General features: G+C 46.6%; 1 protein-coding gene across 1 annotated transcript in view; it reads left to right on the top strand.

The window, feature by feature from the left end:
• Positions 1 to 16,735, top strand: part of APOLTP (apolipoprotein lipid transfer particle homolog) — a 1,292,669-nt gene that overhangs the window by 838,525 nt on the left and 437,409 nt on the right. Inside the window, exons 38-39 of the mRNA XM_085632129.1 lie at positions 3,194 to 3,387; positions 11,616 to 11,918. Of these exons, the coding sequence (XP_085488255.1) occupies positions 3,194 to 3,387; positions 11,616 to 11,918 (497 nt within the window). The remainder of the gene's footprint in view (positions 1 to 3,193; positions 3,388 to 11,615; positions 11,919 to 16,735) is intronic.

Below are 16,735 nucleotides of genomic sequence, written 5' to 3'. Positions count from 1 at the left end.
TGGTGTAAATGTACAGCTACCGACATCATGGCTTCGATTCTATATGTTTGTATCTGCATAGAACCTCCTCGGTTCCCTTTGTCACAATAGACAGGGTCCCCGAGATGAAGAAGTCAATGATTGCACTTCTGTGGTTTGCTTAGGTCTGTTCTTGCAGCCTTCCTAAAATCCCCCCACTTACTGCGTCCAAAAAGTATATCCCTCACTGTGTATTCCAAATTGTGTGTGCCTCCATGGAGGTGTGCTTAACCTTGTGCATACGCAAAAACAACAGTTGATGGACAGAATGCAGAACAATATCATACATTCACCCCAGTACAGAGATCTGGGCCTAAATCCATCGTTTTTTTGCTCACCATGCCATTCCAGTTTGAACCCAGCCATATGCAAATCCGTCTTGACCCTGTGCCTCATGGGAGCAGTCCCGCCCGAACTGCCAAGCCAGGTCCTCCCTGGACTGGAACCAAGCATCCTAGGACCGGTTTCGGGGTTTCACCCCTCTTCAGCCAGGATAGCTTGATTCCAGTGACATGGAGAGCACGGGACTCACGTCTGAGCATACACATCCCACTCGGGGTGACAAATGCAAAAACAACAGTTGATGAACAGAATGCAGAACAATGTCATACATTCATCCCAGTACAGAGATCTGGGCCTAAATGCAAAAACAACAGTTGATGGACCTTGTGCATACTGCAGAACTGGACATGGTATGGGAAGTGAAGTTTCCATCATTTACATATTTGAATGGCAGTATATGAATGCACTAGGTCTCTGCCAGTGCTTTTACAGCTTTTACAATTACAGAAGAAGCTGACCCCTTATTTTACACTAAATTGCCTATTTATTCATGTATAGCTATTTATAAGACACAAACATACACTTGAGCGGAGTCTGTTGGTGCTCTACAATGACACTTTTGACGGGCCATATGACCCAGAGGCAGGTAGAGTAGCTGGGGAAAAAGCCTGGTTTTCAGACAGAATTCAGTACGGAGTTTCGAGTGAAGTTGATTCCACAATTGATCACTTTTATCTCGGAATGCTCTACCCCCCTATTTAGAGTGATTGATGGAATTTAAAAATTGGCTTTATTCTGTGTACTTAGTTTAAGGTAGTGGGATGTTTGAGGAATTTCTTCTAAAAAAATGTAGGACCAGTTTTATCAACAATGTTATAGATGGTGCAAGCTGATTTTAAAATGATGTTGTTTCTGCACAGGTAGCCAGTAAAGAGATAGAGTAATTTTTTCATGTTAAACATGGATCTGCTTGAAACATTTTTAATTTTATTGCAGGCGATAGATGCTCTTGTTAGGAATGCCAAAAATAGGCAGAATTGCCATAGTCTATACTATACTGTATGAATGTACTGGGCGATGAGAATTCTGTGAGAGAAGAACAGATGGGTGAAAATTCAACCGAGACCCCGTAGTTGATAGAGAGAGGTCTTTGTAATGGCAGAGATCTGCTTTTCTAAGCATAATTAATTATCAGTGACATGTCTTGATTGCTAATGGTAGAGACAGGGGTGGGGCACAATGCCTTTGTGGGGGCGGCATATGGTTGAGTGTTAACAATTGACTTTGTTTGGCACTGCTAAAATTGCGGATTTAGATGTGTTTGATTTATGAAAATGCTGAGTAACCCAGTTACTAACCACATCTGAAGTAGGATGTAATCCAATTATTAGATTTCCTGGATCATCCTATGAGTTTATAGTTAGTTGTAAGTTAGGTGATCACATTGAATTGATGCAAAAGTAGGGCTAAAGGTTTTCAATAAAGAGTGAACAATAATAGGGAAAGAATTGGCCCATGTGGGATTCTGCAACACAGGGAGACAAAGAATAGGAGCCTAATTGTTCCCATTGAGTTCTCTTGATGATAAAATGATTTGGGAAAATAAGGCCTGTGTCTTTTATGACCTCACTTTCTACTCGGTAAAGTAAGATGTTGTGGTCAATGGTGTCAAAGGCCAGTATCATTGTTCCTGATCCTCCACTGCCGGCTAACATCAGAAAGTCGCCTAAAACCAAAGTGATGTCTGGTTCCATTCTGAGACCTGGCCTTAAACCCCTACTACCTAATCTTTTCTTTTTTTTTTTTTATACACACACGAATACGGTTGAGTAATGACTACCTTTTCTAGGAGTTCCACCAGATAAGGTAGCAACAATATGTGACAGCAATTTGCAGGGTCTGCATAACTGAAAAAAGGTTTTCCCAGTCTAGGACGAACAAATACTGATTTAAAATCTTAAGGGATCTCTCTGGTCATTAGTGATGTATCTTTAATTTGCATGATGGCAGGGTTGATAATTTTAATATCCTTCTGAATCTGAATGTCAGACATAAGGTTATTCAATCATTTTCTTTTGCCTCCTAATATGTGGAATAAATCCCTAATACTTTTTAAAAAAGCTACTAAACCACACTTAAAACATAATTTGACATGCATCTGCAATTGGACCTTATTACGCAAAGAACAGTATCTCTCACCCATTGGTGGGTGAAGCTGCAAATTTCTTAGAGCTTCTGGTCCATTATGCTAAGCAATTTATAAACTGATGGAGTATGTTGATGCTGCAAATCAGCTTTTGGCCTAAGTCTTCACGCATCACCCTCCATGGGTGGTCAGGCCTAATTTGCCTTGGGAAATACCTAGGCAAAGAGATCCCATGCCCTGTCACTGCCAGTAATAAATACATGCTTTCCTTTACACTGCCATCCTTGACAACTCACATTTCACCCACAATAATTCCAGCTTTTTTCTGTCTTACCGTGGGTGATGTATGTAGGGGGGGGCACTGTTGGGTCTCCCAGATACTCGCCTGTGTATGGTGGTGTCCTGGTAACTCTATTTGCCTGCAGGGCTGGGCCACACCAAGGCCTTCTTTTCAGAAGGTCACCACCATTACCCTTCTCTGCAGCAAAGACATTACTGCTTGGTGTTCCTTAGACACAATACACAAAAAATTCTAGATGGGGTCAAACAGACCAGCTCCCCTTTTTCCTCCTTCCACTTTTGCAGAAAGAGGATAGTTCTGTAAATCCTCTCTACCCATGTATTTCTTTTGTAATGACGACCATCATGTTTTATTTATTGAATGTGTTCTTTTTTTTAAATAAAATGTAGTGCATTTGTTACTTCCAGCTTTGCTGTGTCCTGATCACATACATTTTTTATATCTAGGATATCAATGTCATCTGAGATTAATTTAAGTCAAAGCACCTTTCAGATAGATCTTTCCGGAACCAAGGAGGAAAAAGTTGGCCAAGTTTTGTCTATGAACGGTCAAATCCAGCACAATGTGGATGGTCTGAAGACTATTCCCAAACTCATTTCACTGGTTGGATCTCTAAAGCACAAGAACAACATAAATGAAGGTAAGTCTCAACTTTAGGGCATCAAATGTATACAAACATTTTGGCCAAATATCTACCCTTTTATTAAACAAATAAGACCAGATTTTATTTTTATTCAGCAGTATGCAGTATCATTAAATACTATTATGTGCATAGTTCAAGTAATGCAAAGGCAATTAATTTTTGCATTTCCTAGTTGATTTTTCTCACTATTTCGGAAAATCAGTTAACAAGGTTTTTAGTTTGTCAGGGAGTAAAAGGTAATTCTTAAATGTAGGTTGCCATGTCTCCCTGAATTAATTGAGCTTTAAAACATGTTTTCTTGTTTAATTTACCAAGGATCCTAAGGCTGACGCTCTCTGTTTTTATCATATTAATAATACATCAGAATCAAATGTCAATGTATAGAACTGATTATGGTTATGAACTTTCATTAATCATATCAATATTCTAAAATGTGTATTATACGTAACATTTATGTGTTATGTTTGAAAAAAAAGCTTCAATTGCATTCCAGTTACATTTATGGATCAATTCTGTTTATTCAAGCCACAGCAAGTCATCAACATACACAACTGATTGCCTACAACAACCCAGGGGTCCGTCCGTGCCTGGTAAGGCTTAGAGGTCGAAACTTACACAGCTGTCCGCCTACAACCCAGGCCCACAGCGTTACTGAGGCATTTCTAACATACTAAACACAATAAAAACCAAACCACGCGTCCGCCATATTTTCCTTCATAAGGTACAGCAAAGTAGTCTCAAGAAGAAGTGTGTGAGGGCAAGTGATGAAGATTGGAGCGGACTAGAGGGTTTAGAGACTTAGGGTGGAGCGGAATTGTCAGCATGCTCGGTCCTTGGGAGTAAACGAAGCAGTTTAAGAAAAGACGGACTTGTTAATTAGTTGAATTCGGATGAGAGTATGTGAATGAATGGTGCCCATGAGTCACGATAGGAATTGCCCTTATGGTCAATAGTTACAGACAATTTTTCCATTCCTAAGATAAACCATAATTTGTGCAGCCAGTTAGTGTAATCAGGGATCTTCTTGGTGCCCCATAAGGCGAGAATCACTTGGTGGGCTGCCCCTAGTGCCAGAGCTATTTCCCTCAAGTAGAGCGAAGTGTGAAAGTCAGTGGGCTGGGAAGTCCCTGAATGGTGTAGGCTGGGAACCTTGGAATCGAGGTACCGAAGGCTAGGTCTATGTTATCAAGTACATACTCCCAATAGCAGGCTAAGTTCCGACAGTGCCATAGAAGGCGGAGCAGCGTGCCTGGAAACCCCACAGCCACTCCAGCATGCTTTTGAACGTTCAGGATTTAACGCTTGGAGCTGGATGGGGATCAGGTACCAATAGGACACTATCTTGTATGCCGTTTCAGTGCTGGCTATGCTATGCTCCATGTGTCAGGCTCTATAGTAGATGTCTTCCCACTTGGCGTCAGAAAGGGCCCTACCAAGTTGAGCCTCCCATTCAGTTTGTCCTGTAGACCTAATGCATGGTCCCCCCTGACCCAGTATGTTTTAAAGCTCAGTAATGATGTGCTTATCAACTTTTAAAAGAAGTATCCATTTTTGAAGGGAGTAGTGGGCCGCTCTGCATGTGGTTTAATGTAGGGCTGCATTACCCAGTGGTGAACCTGGAGATATTGGATACGATCAATTGCTTCCAGGCCATAATCAGATTTCAAGTGTTCAAAGGTGATGATCCCTTGGAGGTCACACATGCATCCTATTTATTTGCATCCCCCTTCTTGCCAGCGCCAGACCCTTTCTGGTTGAATCCCTGGGGTAAAGTCCAGATTGGCTATGATTGAGGTCATAGGGGTGCGGAAAGGCGGTCAAGCCAGGCTTGGTTGCAACCGCATTCCATACACGGAAACAGAGCTAGTCACCGGTGAAGAATAGACTCCCCAAGCCCTATGTTTCTAGAGGAGCCAGGGTTCTTTTTAAATATGAGAGCCGGCTGGCTTCACTCCACCAATAAACTTAGTTGAGAGGCTTAGTTGTAGCACAGGAGGAGGGGCACTGCAAGTCCGCCCACCCACAGCAGGCGGTATAGGAGAGACTTCTGAAGGCGGGGCGTCTTCCCATCCCAGATAAACCTATTTATTTCTATTTGCAGGGAACGCAATGTGCTCCTTGGCAGGGTCAGTGGAAGGGTCTGGAAAATGTAAAGAATACGTAGTAGGATCATCATTTTGATGGCTGCAATTCTCTCCAGACAGGATAGGTGGAGATGGCGCCAAGTGTTAATGTCAGTTAGTATATGCGAAGTGAGGGCAGTGTAGTTGAGTATGGTGGTTTTAGGGACAGAGCACGCTAACTTGATCCCAAGGTAGGGTATAGACTCTTTGACCCACTCAAACAGCAATAGTGAGTGAAGAAGGGTTTCATGAGCTGGAGTTACCAAAATATTTAAGATCTGTGACTTTTGTATGTTTACTTTAAAACTGGAGAGAATCCCAAAAGTATGTAGTTCAGCTACAAGGGTAGGGAGGGATGTCTTTGGGTAAGTGATGGCTAGGATCACATCGTCCGCGTAGAGGCTTTTGAGGTACGGTTCACCGCTGAACTGGATGCCAGAGATGTCTGTGTGGGACCTCATCCATTGGGCCAGGGGTTCAATGTATAAAGCAAAAAGGGGGGGAAAGGCAGCACCCCTGTCATGTTCCGCATTGGATAGAAATGGGCTGGGATGTCACCCCGTTACCTCGAAGTGATGCTCTAGGTGCACTGTAAATGCCCATCTACAAAATTAAAATGTTCTATTGAGAGTTGTGAACAGATAGGGCCAGTGGACTCTATTTAATTCTTTCTCAGCGTCAATAGAGAGGAGCAGCGCCTCACTAAATGAGTTTAATCTAGTAAGTGGAGAATGCATCTGGTGTTACCTTCACATTGATGGGCAGGTATGAAGCCGGCCTGATACAGGTCAATCAAGCCTGGCATTAAAGGATTAAGGCGATGGCCACAATGCTAGTAAATAGTTTGGCGTCGATGTTGAGGAGTAAGAGGGGCCTGCAGAACCCGGAAAGAGCCAGGTCCTTGCCAGACTTTGAGATTGAGGCTTCTAACATGGGATAAGTAAAGGAGACAGAGAGGGCAAAGGCGTTATGTAGACGGGTGACCACTGGGGCCAGGCCTTGGCAAAAGACCTTGTAGGATTGTGAGGAGAACCCGCCGGGTCCAGGGGACTTGATTAGTTTCAGGCGAGCAATGGCCGAGATGACATCTATACATATGGGTTTCTCTAGCACCTAGGAAATCATGGGGGGTGGGGGAGGTAAGGAGGCTGTCTTCGAGGTAACCTGAGAAGTCTGCAGCGGGACAATCTGAGGCTGTGAATAAAGTGCTTTGGAAATTCTGAAACAACGATGCGATTTGGGGAGAGGCCTGCCTGGTGCAAATCACTTGGACCGACCCTGAGTGGATTTAGGCCACTAGGCGATGTGTGAGCACCCGGCCACCACAGTTGCTACCTAAGTTGAATTTGTGCTTGAGGCATTGTATGGAATACTCTGCTCTGTCTAAATCTAAGTGCTTGAGAGTAAACAAGTTTATTCCAGATCCCTGCATATCCGAGGGGCCCCGGTGCATTTGTATGGGGCCTCAATCCCTAAGAGTTTCTGCTCCAAGCTATGTCTTTTTCCTTTGTGTTGGCGATTGTTGGACACCAATATGGCTATGAGTTCACATCGTACCACTGGCTTGAGTGTCTCCCAGAGAGAGGCTACTGACGTATCCCCATTGTCATTGGTTTATAGGAAATCAGTGATCCCCTTGCAAATGGATGTAATCGTGGATTGGGATTAGAGTAGGGTCTCCCAGAGATGCCAGCTCTGTGTCCTAGACAGACTAGTATCAATACATGCTACCAGAGTGAAAGGAGCATGATCGGATAGTGATCTGGGCACGATGAAGATGTTGCTAACAAGGGCCTGCAGGGCAGGTGTTGCTAAGAAATGGTTGATACGGGCATATGGTTTGTGAGCTGTTGAATAGAAGATATAATCCTGTTTGATGTGATGGGAGATCCGCCAGACATCACCCAGGCCACAGTCTGTTAACCATCAAAGCCCTTGAGCTAAGAAGGCCCGAGCTTCGGCCGAGAGCAGGCAAGAGCTGTCTCGATCATTGTCCATGACCAGGTTCATGTCACCACCAATTATTATGGCAGCATCAGGTGAGTGAAGCACAGATGCGATGGCGCATGTAGAAATGTCTCTTGATGTTATTTGGGTGGGTAAATGTTGGTAAGAGTAAAATGAAAAGTGCCTACTCGAAACCTAAACTCTATGAGCTGCTCATTGATTTTGGCAATTGCAATTAGAATCTCGCCTTCGAAACCTCTGGAAAGAAGGATTGCCACCCCCACCCCGTTTCAAGGAATCTGAGGACCCCAGCTGCCATGGGAGCCATTGTGACTGCATCCGATGTATGTCTTAGGACAGCAAATGGGTCTCCTTTAGGAGACATATGTCGCTACCCGAGCTTTTCAGAAGGGACAAAACCGCTGCTCATTTGCTGGTATTGTTGAGGCCTCTTACAATGAGGCTTGTCACTTTAGCTTCCAGAAAGATTGGTCATAGGGATAGCCGTAGTGAGCTACTGTGTGCCAAGGGGATGCAACTGGCTCCATGAGGGAGATCTGGGAGAGACCTCACCTTTCCTGTATGCCCCTTGGTGCCCAGAGTTGACCATGTGGAGTAAAGGAATAAAAACCTATAGAGACATTCCCCTAAAAACAATAAGAATATAACTATGAATCGGGGAAGTCCATCATTGATGGCCACTAGCATGCCGGCCTATGTCGGTACTTTGGTATGTTGGGTGTGGGACCTCTTCCACCACAGGCCATGTAAAGAGGAAGGTGAACCGGCTTGGCATATGGTGCCAAGATGCACACTATGGGTAAGGTGCTTTTTATGAAAAGGCCCCACCTGTGCCTAAAGCCAAGCTATCCAGTACTGCTCGCCGCTCCTGTGCATGCTCTGCCGGTCCAGGATGAGGGTGCTGCTTGCTCTATCCGCTTTTTGCCAGGATGGTGCTCGGAGCAGAGACTCTCGTGGAGAGGCAGGCATGGATCGGGAAGATGACTCATCTGGCAAGCCGAGGACGTGGCGGGCATCCCTGGGTGTCTCAAGTTAGTGAAGCTTCACCTCCTATCAGCAGGCCAACCCGAAGGGGTGCCCCAGTCATAGGATACAGCCTTGGTGCACAGGAAGTTGGTTATTGTTTTAAACTCCCTATGGCCTGGAGGGTGAGAAGTAAGACATCCTGGTAGAGCCTGAGTGTATGGCCACGGAAGTGGATAGGTTGCTTGGTCCTGGCTGCTTTCAGAATGTCCTCTTTTGTTTGGAAAATTGTGCATGCAGGCTAGAATGTCCAGTGGCTTGGTGTTGGGGCCAACTGGGTTGACTCTATCTAGCCGTAGATCCACCCCCTCCTCCCTATGAAGAATGGAGCGGGAAAGCACCTGGGTGTATCCCCGGAGGCCTGAGTCCTCCACCCCGTAGGGACCGCCCAAGGAGGATGTTATTACGGCATGCCCTGTTTTCACCTCCTCGCCTCTCGTAATTTCATCACCGTTCAGGTTAGAGACCCGGTCCCCTACTGATGACAGGTCCTGCTGCAGATCTCATATGTTTTGGGAGAGGTCTTTTTTGAGTGCTTGGAGATTGGTCTGTAGTGAGTAAAATAGAGATGCTAAGAACTCCTGTGTCACTGCAGCTTGGTTGGAGTCAGCTGCCCCTTCTGGTTCAGTCTGTGTGAGGGGCTGCGAGCTAGGGACCGAGTCTCTAGCCATAGCAAGAGTGGAGCAGGTAAGCATTTCACAAAATCATTGTTCCCGTGTATTCTGCCATACCGGTGGTTGTGTTGTGTTGTGTGTCCAACTCCTGTGTGCACTGGAAGAGGTGAGGGCACATCCCACAGCACTCTTCTGAAGGCTGTCTTTTGCAGGAGGAGCCAGTGGGGTGTAATCTTGCAGTGGAAACCTACAGTGGCATGATCCCTGCTTGCTATGAATTCTAGGCCGTGTGTCAAAGGTTGGCCTGAGCTGGGGCCCCTCTCTGGCCCCATGCCTGCGGCACCATCAGCCTTGTGCCCACCGGATCAGCTGTTCCACCCCCCCCCCATGCCGAGGAGCGGATTTCAGGGGACAAACCTTTGCGTCCTTAACCACTTTGCGGGAGGGAAGTGGGCAGCGTGCGGGGCGGGGCCTGAGACCCCAGCGGAACCACCTCCTCTGCCGATCATTTACAAAGCCCTTCTCAGGGTCAACAAGCATCATGGAGGAAGGCCCCGAAAGGTGGGCGCGGGGCATAGCTGATGGAAGCGAGACCATGGCCTCCTCGACAACTCAGCGAGTTTCAACCAGTCCAAGTATCGATGAGGCTCTCACCCTGCGGGCACGAAAATGCCAGATTTCAGCGAGCCTTGCTCTGGGAGGGTCCATTTGTAGGTCGCCACCCTCAGAGAGGGCGCGGGGGCAGCAGACAAAGCGAGGCACAGGGTCAATGAAGAGTATGGATGTTCCTGCCAGGGGCAGATATACAGCGGGGAGCAGCTGAAGTTTACACGGTGGTGCTGGGTGGCTTCTATTCGGACTTCCAGGAGGACACCAACCCGAAGCACCGGGCTCTGGGCCCACACGTATACCCCGCAAGCCTCCTCGTGGTCTCTATTATCCCATTTGTAGTCCCGCCCCCGGGCAACGGGCCCACAGCACAGCCTAAGGGGCACTCACCGGCTCCTCTGGAAGCATCAGCTCGAAGGAGGTCACAAATCCCTCGATCGCTCGAAGGACCCAGGGTGACAGCGAGGCAAATGGGGCAACAGTGACCCCCATGGGCCTCCCGGAAGCTATTAATGGGGATGGTATATGCCAGAGGTTGAGGAGGCTTCCAAAAGGTAGGGCCGCCGACAAAGGGCCAGAAGCCCAGTTCAAAGCCCTCCCGCTACATCTTTGGAGGGAACCGAACCATCTGACGTTCCGAAAACAATTAAAGACTTGGCTTTTTCCATAAGAGATCGGTCCTCTAAGTTACGGCCTCAGCGCTGGGATGCTTCCAGGTAGTCATGCGCTATACAAGTGTCAATTCAATTCAATTCAATGCAAGGTGGTGGAACCTTCAACAACCCCGGGAGGCCCCGATGAATGAGGCCAGTCGTTGTTAAGTGGTGTCTCTGCAGCCGCCGGGTGTCCTTGATCCCCCACTGCTACGAGAGGGCCAGGACGTATGGTAGGTAGGAGGAAGAGGAGGCCCGGCAGTGTAGTCGGTAATCCATATACTCATTCTCTTACTGCGTAGAACTGAATTTAAAACTGAGACACCCTTTTATGTCCCCAAATAACTCAGGAATTCTTTGGTTCCATAAATTTCCCATGTGAACATTTACCCATACTTGATGGCGCATGACACTCATACTCCTGAAATTTTTGTTTTTTCAAATTCACCTCCTTAGACACACATGAACCCAAATGGTAAGAGTTTGGAGGAGTTACAACCCTGCCATTTGTGAACTCTTTTTATAAGTCACTTGATACTGCTACAGACTTGACTCCCTGACAAACCATTTATTTGTATTATTTCATCATCTGCTGCATTGGGCAGTGGGTAAGCCCACCTCAGCTACTGGCTTCCTATCTCTTCCACTTCACTGTGAGCGATGGCATTCTTCTCTTTCACCTGGGCTATATCATGATACAAAGAAGTCTGCTTCAGGTCAAGGGCCTGCTATGGCAATGTGAGCTTTTTTTTTTATTAAGGTGAAGGCCCAACAGCTCCCTAAACATACAATTTTACAAAACAAGCATAGACAAACTGAAAAAAGGGTGACTGCCAATACCAGACCTATTGGTATTGTCCAGTGCTTGTTTACAGTGAATACTGTACAGCAAAAGACACCTCCTTATCATTTCAGAGGTGGGTGGATGGAGTTTGGAGGATGTGTTATCCACCTATCACGACTATCTTCTAACCTAAGATAATGGCTCATATGTTTAGTGAATAAGCAGTTTGCAATTTTGCCTAAATTACATTTGTATAGCTGTAGATCAACTCTCAATCAGTCACAATATTATATGAAGTAAAAAATATGGACTTAATAGGGTTTTTATAGCCTTTTTGATTGGCATATTATTTGCGTTGCTGTTATTACCATCCACACTGTCATCTTCTGCGTGTCTTTTCATAATTTCACATATTGTAAGGCCAGTGTATCTCGTATCTTTTATGTTGCAGGTAACATCAGTTTTATGGTGAATCAGGCACAATATGGAGTGTATCTCAAAAACAGGAATGTATTTGGAAACACAAGTCTTCATAATATCAATGTCATCATGACTCAAAATGGGAGCCAATCAATGCCAATGGAGGCCAAGTTAAAAGGGCAACTGGAATTGACTGAGCAAATAAGAAAAGGGGAAGCCTGCTTCCAGATGGATGAAAAATCATTGTGTGTAGACATTTCCAATAACATTGATCCTGAGCACAGGGGAGTTACTGGGACCCTGACACACAACATCGGCTATTTAAAAAGTGCAGGTATGTTCTGAAAAACCAAAGTCTCTGTTTTACTGCAAACTGCATTTATGTGATATGTAATGGTCAATCAATCAATCAATCAGTACATTTATATAGCGCGCTACTCACCCGCGACGGTCTCAAGGCACTGGGGTGGGGGGTGCTGCTACTGCAGGAATAGCCAGGTCTTGAGGTGTTTCCTGAAGGTGAGATGGTCCTGTGTCAGTCGTAGGTGTGCGGGGAGGGAGTTCCATGTTTTGACTGCCAGGTAGGAGAACGTTCTTCCTCCGGTGGTGGTTCCGTGTATCCGTGGGACGGTGGCGAGGGCGAGGTTGGCGGAGCGGAGCTGGCGGGTGGGGGTGTAGAACGAGAGGCGGCTGTTGAGGTATTCGGGGCCCATGTCGTGGAGCGCTTTGTGTGCGTGGGTGAGGAGCCTGAACGTGATCCTCTTGCTTACGGGGAGCAAGTGCAGGTTTCTCAGGTAGGCGGATATGTGGCTGTGGCGAGGGATGTCGAGGATGAGTCGTGCGGAGGCGTTCTGTATGTTTTGGAGTCATTTCTGAAGTTTGGCAGTGGTTCCTGCGTATAGCGCGTTTCCGTAGTCCAGTCGGCTGGTGACGAGGGCCTGGGTGACGGTCTTTCTGGTTTCGGTGGGGATCCACCTGAAGATTTTTCGGAGCATGTGCAGGCTGTTGAATCAAGAAGCTGAGACGGCGTTGGCTTGCTTGGTCATCGTGAGGGAGGAGTCCAGGATGAATCCCAGGTTGCGTGCGTGGTTCGTGGGTGTCGGTGCGGTGCCCAGCGCTGTGGTCTACCAGGAGTCGTCCCAGGCGGATGGGGATTGTCCGAGGATGAGGACTTCTGTCTTGTCTGAGTTCAGCTTCAGGCGACTGAGCTTTATCCATACTGTGACGTCTTTCATCCCTTCCTGGAGGTTGGTTTTGGCGGTGGCTGGGTCTTTGGTGAGGGAGAGTATCAGCTGGGTGTCGTCGGCGTAGGAGATGATGTTGATGTTGTGTCTGCGTGCGATGGCGGCGAGGGGGCTCAAGTAGATATTGAAGAGGGTTGGGCTGAGCGAGGAGCCTTGGGGTACGCCGCAGATGATCTTGGTGGCCTCTGAGTGGAAGGGGGGGAGGCGGACTCTCTGGGTTCTATTGGAGAGGAACGAGGTGATCCATTCCAGGGCCTTTCCTTGGATTCCAGTGTTGAAGAGGCGGGTTATTAGGGTGCGATGGCATACGGTGTCAAAGGCTGCCGAGAGGTCTAGGAGGATGAGAGCGGTTGTTTCTCCGTTGTCCATCAGGGTCCTGATGTCGTCGGTGGCTGCGATGAGGGCGGTCTCGGTGCTGTGGTTGGCTCAAAATCCGGACTGGGACGGGTCGAGCGAGTTGTTTGCCTCGAGGAATGCAGAAAGCTGTTTATTGACGGTCTTCTCGATGACTTTAGCCGGGAAGTGCAGAAGAGAGATGGGGCAGAAGTTCTTGAGGTCTTTGGGGTCCGCTGTGGGTTTCTTCAGAAGGGCGTTGATTTCTGCGTGCTTCCAGCTCTCAGGGAAGGTGGCTGACGTGAAGGAGTTGTTTATGACGTTCCGGAGGTGGGGTGCGATGATGATGTCGGCTTTGTTGAAGATATGATGTGGGCATGGGTCAGAGGGGGAGCCAGAGTGGATGGTGTTCATGATGTAGGTGGTGTCTTCAGTGCTGATGGGGGTCCAGGCGCTGAGGGTGGTGATGGGCGTCGTTGGTTCGGTGACTGGAGGCGAAGTCTGGGGTCTGAAGCTGTCGTGTATGTCTGCGATCTTGCGGTGGAAGTACGTGGTGAGGGAGTTGCAGAGGTCTTGTGACGGTGTGATGTCGTTGTTGTTGGCGCTGGGGTTGGAGAGCTCTTTGACGGTGCTGAAGAGTTCCTTGCTGTTGTGAGTGTTGCTGTCGAGCCGCTCTTTGAACGATGACCTTTTGGTGGTGCGGATCAGCTGGTGGTGTTCGCGAGTGGCATTCTTGAGGGCTGTCATGTTTTCTGTAGTCCGTTCGTGGCGCCAGGTTTTTTTGAGGGTACAGCAGAATTTCTTTGATTCTTTGAGGGCGTCTGTGAACCATGAGGTTTTCCTGTTGCCAGTCATGCAAGGGGGTTTCTTCAGTGGGGCGAGGTCATCGGCGCAGTTGGAGATCCACTGTGCGAGGTTGTGGGCTGCGTCGTTGGTGTCAGCGGTGTTGGCTGGCGGGTTCAGGTTCAGCAATGAGAGGAGCTGGTCTGTGGTGATTTTGCTCCAACTTCTGCGGGGGATTTGTTGCGTACGGTGGTGGGATGTATTCTTTTGTGGTGTGATAGAGATACAGAAGAAAGCAGCTAGGTTATAGATGAATGCACTGCCTAGACATGTCACGCTATAGTAATGAGGGTATTGCCCACCTCAAATGGCCAGCTGCCTGAAAGACCATAATATAAGTTCACATTTGCAAGGGTATGAGAGGCAATACGTTATACGTTTCACTGTGTTCATACAGTAGTGCAATTAATTGGAGAGTCCACGCAGAAGCTTGTATTCTCAAATGTTCTTTAATCTTTAGATGTTTAGAGTTCGGTACACCCACAGCCAATGTGTTTCGCCCAAACAAGGGCTTCTTCAGGGCAAATAGTGACAGCCAATGAAGCGCAAAGGCGCATGTAGAGTATAATTGAAGGGTATCGTGTAGTCAAAGTAGACCTCACAGTGCAATTGCACTGTAGTAAAAAGGGCGATTGCAGACACGTGATAATGTCTCAAACTGGACAAAATCCTGGGTAATTGGATTTCAAATGTGGTGTAGGAGGTCCTTAAGTAGGGAGCCTTCTGTACCTTTGTGTCCGTCGGAGTGGATCGGTGACCACCCTTTTTACTACAGTGCAATTGCACTGTGAGGTCTACTTTGACTACACGATACCCTTCAATTATACTCTACATGCGCCTTTGCGCTTCATTGGCTGTCACTATTTGCCCTGAAGAAGCCCTTGTTTGGGCGAAACGCGTTGGCTGTGGTTGTACCGAACTCTAAACATCTAAAGATTAAAGAACATTTGAGAATACAAGCTTCTGCGTGGACTCTCCAATTAATTGCACTACTGTATGAACACAGTGAAACGTATAACGTATTGCCTCTCATACCCTTGCAAATGTAATGGTGTGATCTCAAAAGAGAAAATAAAGCACATACATGTCTTTAAAATGTGTATTAACCCTTTTTAGGTCTGGGTTTTGAGAGAGAAACTTTCTAACCAAACATATTATTTTCAATATACATCTAGAGACCTTTTGGTGATCTGACTCCAACCAAGGTCTTATTTGGTAAAGCCTCCTTCAGCCAATATCTATAGACATTATCAGTCACCTCCTTGATCAGTCCAGAGGAGATTACAACAAACGTCATGCTATTTGCTGTTTCTGTGTATCATCCTGCCTCCTAGGAAATGCTTGCACAGTAGTGCATGATGGATAATTATACATATCTATACCTTTTTTTGTTGGCTCCTCATTGCTTCTTCCTATCTATTCCACTTTCGTCCAGAATATTCTGCCTGCTCCTTCCCACATCTCCTTCTTTCTCTCTTCCCGTCCCTTACACTTCTCCCTTCTCCACCTCCCTCTTTCCGCTGTGTGCTAGCTGGTATTTCTTTCCACCCACTCTTCCCTCTTATTGTTCGCCTAAACTTTTCACTGGTCACTGTTGAATATATGAAGCTACAACACAAGCAATTACAATGCATGCTTTTTCAATGCAGTTTTTACATCGCAACTACCATTGCATCGCATGATTTTACAACGCATGCCATTACAAGGCATACCATTACAACGCACAATACTTTTAGGGCAACAGTAGGGTAAGTGTTGGATAGTGTAGGGGTAAAAATTACTATTCCCACTTCAGTGAGTGCAACAGTAGGGCAAGTGTTGGATAGTGTATGGGTAAAAATTACTATTCCCATGTACCCCAAAACCCATAACCACCCTAAAACTAATAAATCTCCATTACTTACCTTTTAATGCATTGTAATGGTATGCGTTGTAATGGCATGCGTTGTAGTGACGTGTTGTAATGGCATGCGTTGTAATGGCATGCGATGTAAAGGCAGTTGCGTTGTAACAGTTGCATTGTAAAGGTAGGTCGTTGTAATGACTGCGTTGTAATGGATGTTTCCCGTCACTGTTATGATTCCATTCTCTTCTTCAATCGGTTACTAGAGAACGGAATCTTTGAAGCTGGTGGCACACATTCAAGGAGTCGATATTCATGGACGAGGTGGCCATCTTGCAATGGGTGATGGGACTGCTTGAACGTTATCAGTCTCAGGTGGTGTGTAGTATTTGAACTGCATCACATGGCACTCCATTCCTATACAATACTTGCTCAGCAGTAGTCAATGAAGTAGGCTAAGTGTGACTTAATTAAAAGCATGTAAAATACAATTTCAAGATGGTGGGCTGGTTATTACATCTCAAGAGCTGTCTTCCTGCCTGTCCCAATATTGGTTTCATACATGTCTATCGTTTCATGTGTTTCTTAGTGTGTGCTTCTGCTTGTCATTCTTCTGTTTCTATGCCCATCGCTTCTCAATATTAGTCTCCCACTCAGTCGTTGTCTATGAGAGCTCCACTCACTCCCTTGTGCACTGGGCTGGCTGCTGCTGTCTATCTGGAAAAGTGGGAGCTGCCGGAAAATGAACACAGATGGATTCATGCAGGTCCCCCTTACTGGTCAGACTCCAGGGAAGGGTCCCTGTCTAAGCAATGTGCACTCTTATGGCAGCATCAATGTACGCTGCCCTATACTTTTACACTATACAGACAACATCTGAGCACATTG

The sequence above is a fragment of the Triturus cristatus genome, chromosome 10 (genome assembly GCF_964204655.1).
Source record: "Triturus cristatus chromosome 10, aTriCri1.1, whole genome shotgun sequence".
Classification (NCBI taxonomy): domain Eukaryota; kingdom Metazoa; phylum Chordata; class Amphibia; order Caudata; family Salamandridae; genus Triturus; species Triturus cristatus.
Note: the sequence above shows the minus strand (reverse complement) of the source record. Positions and strands in the feature narration are given on the sequence as shown.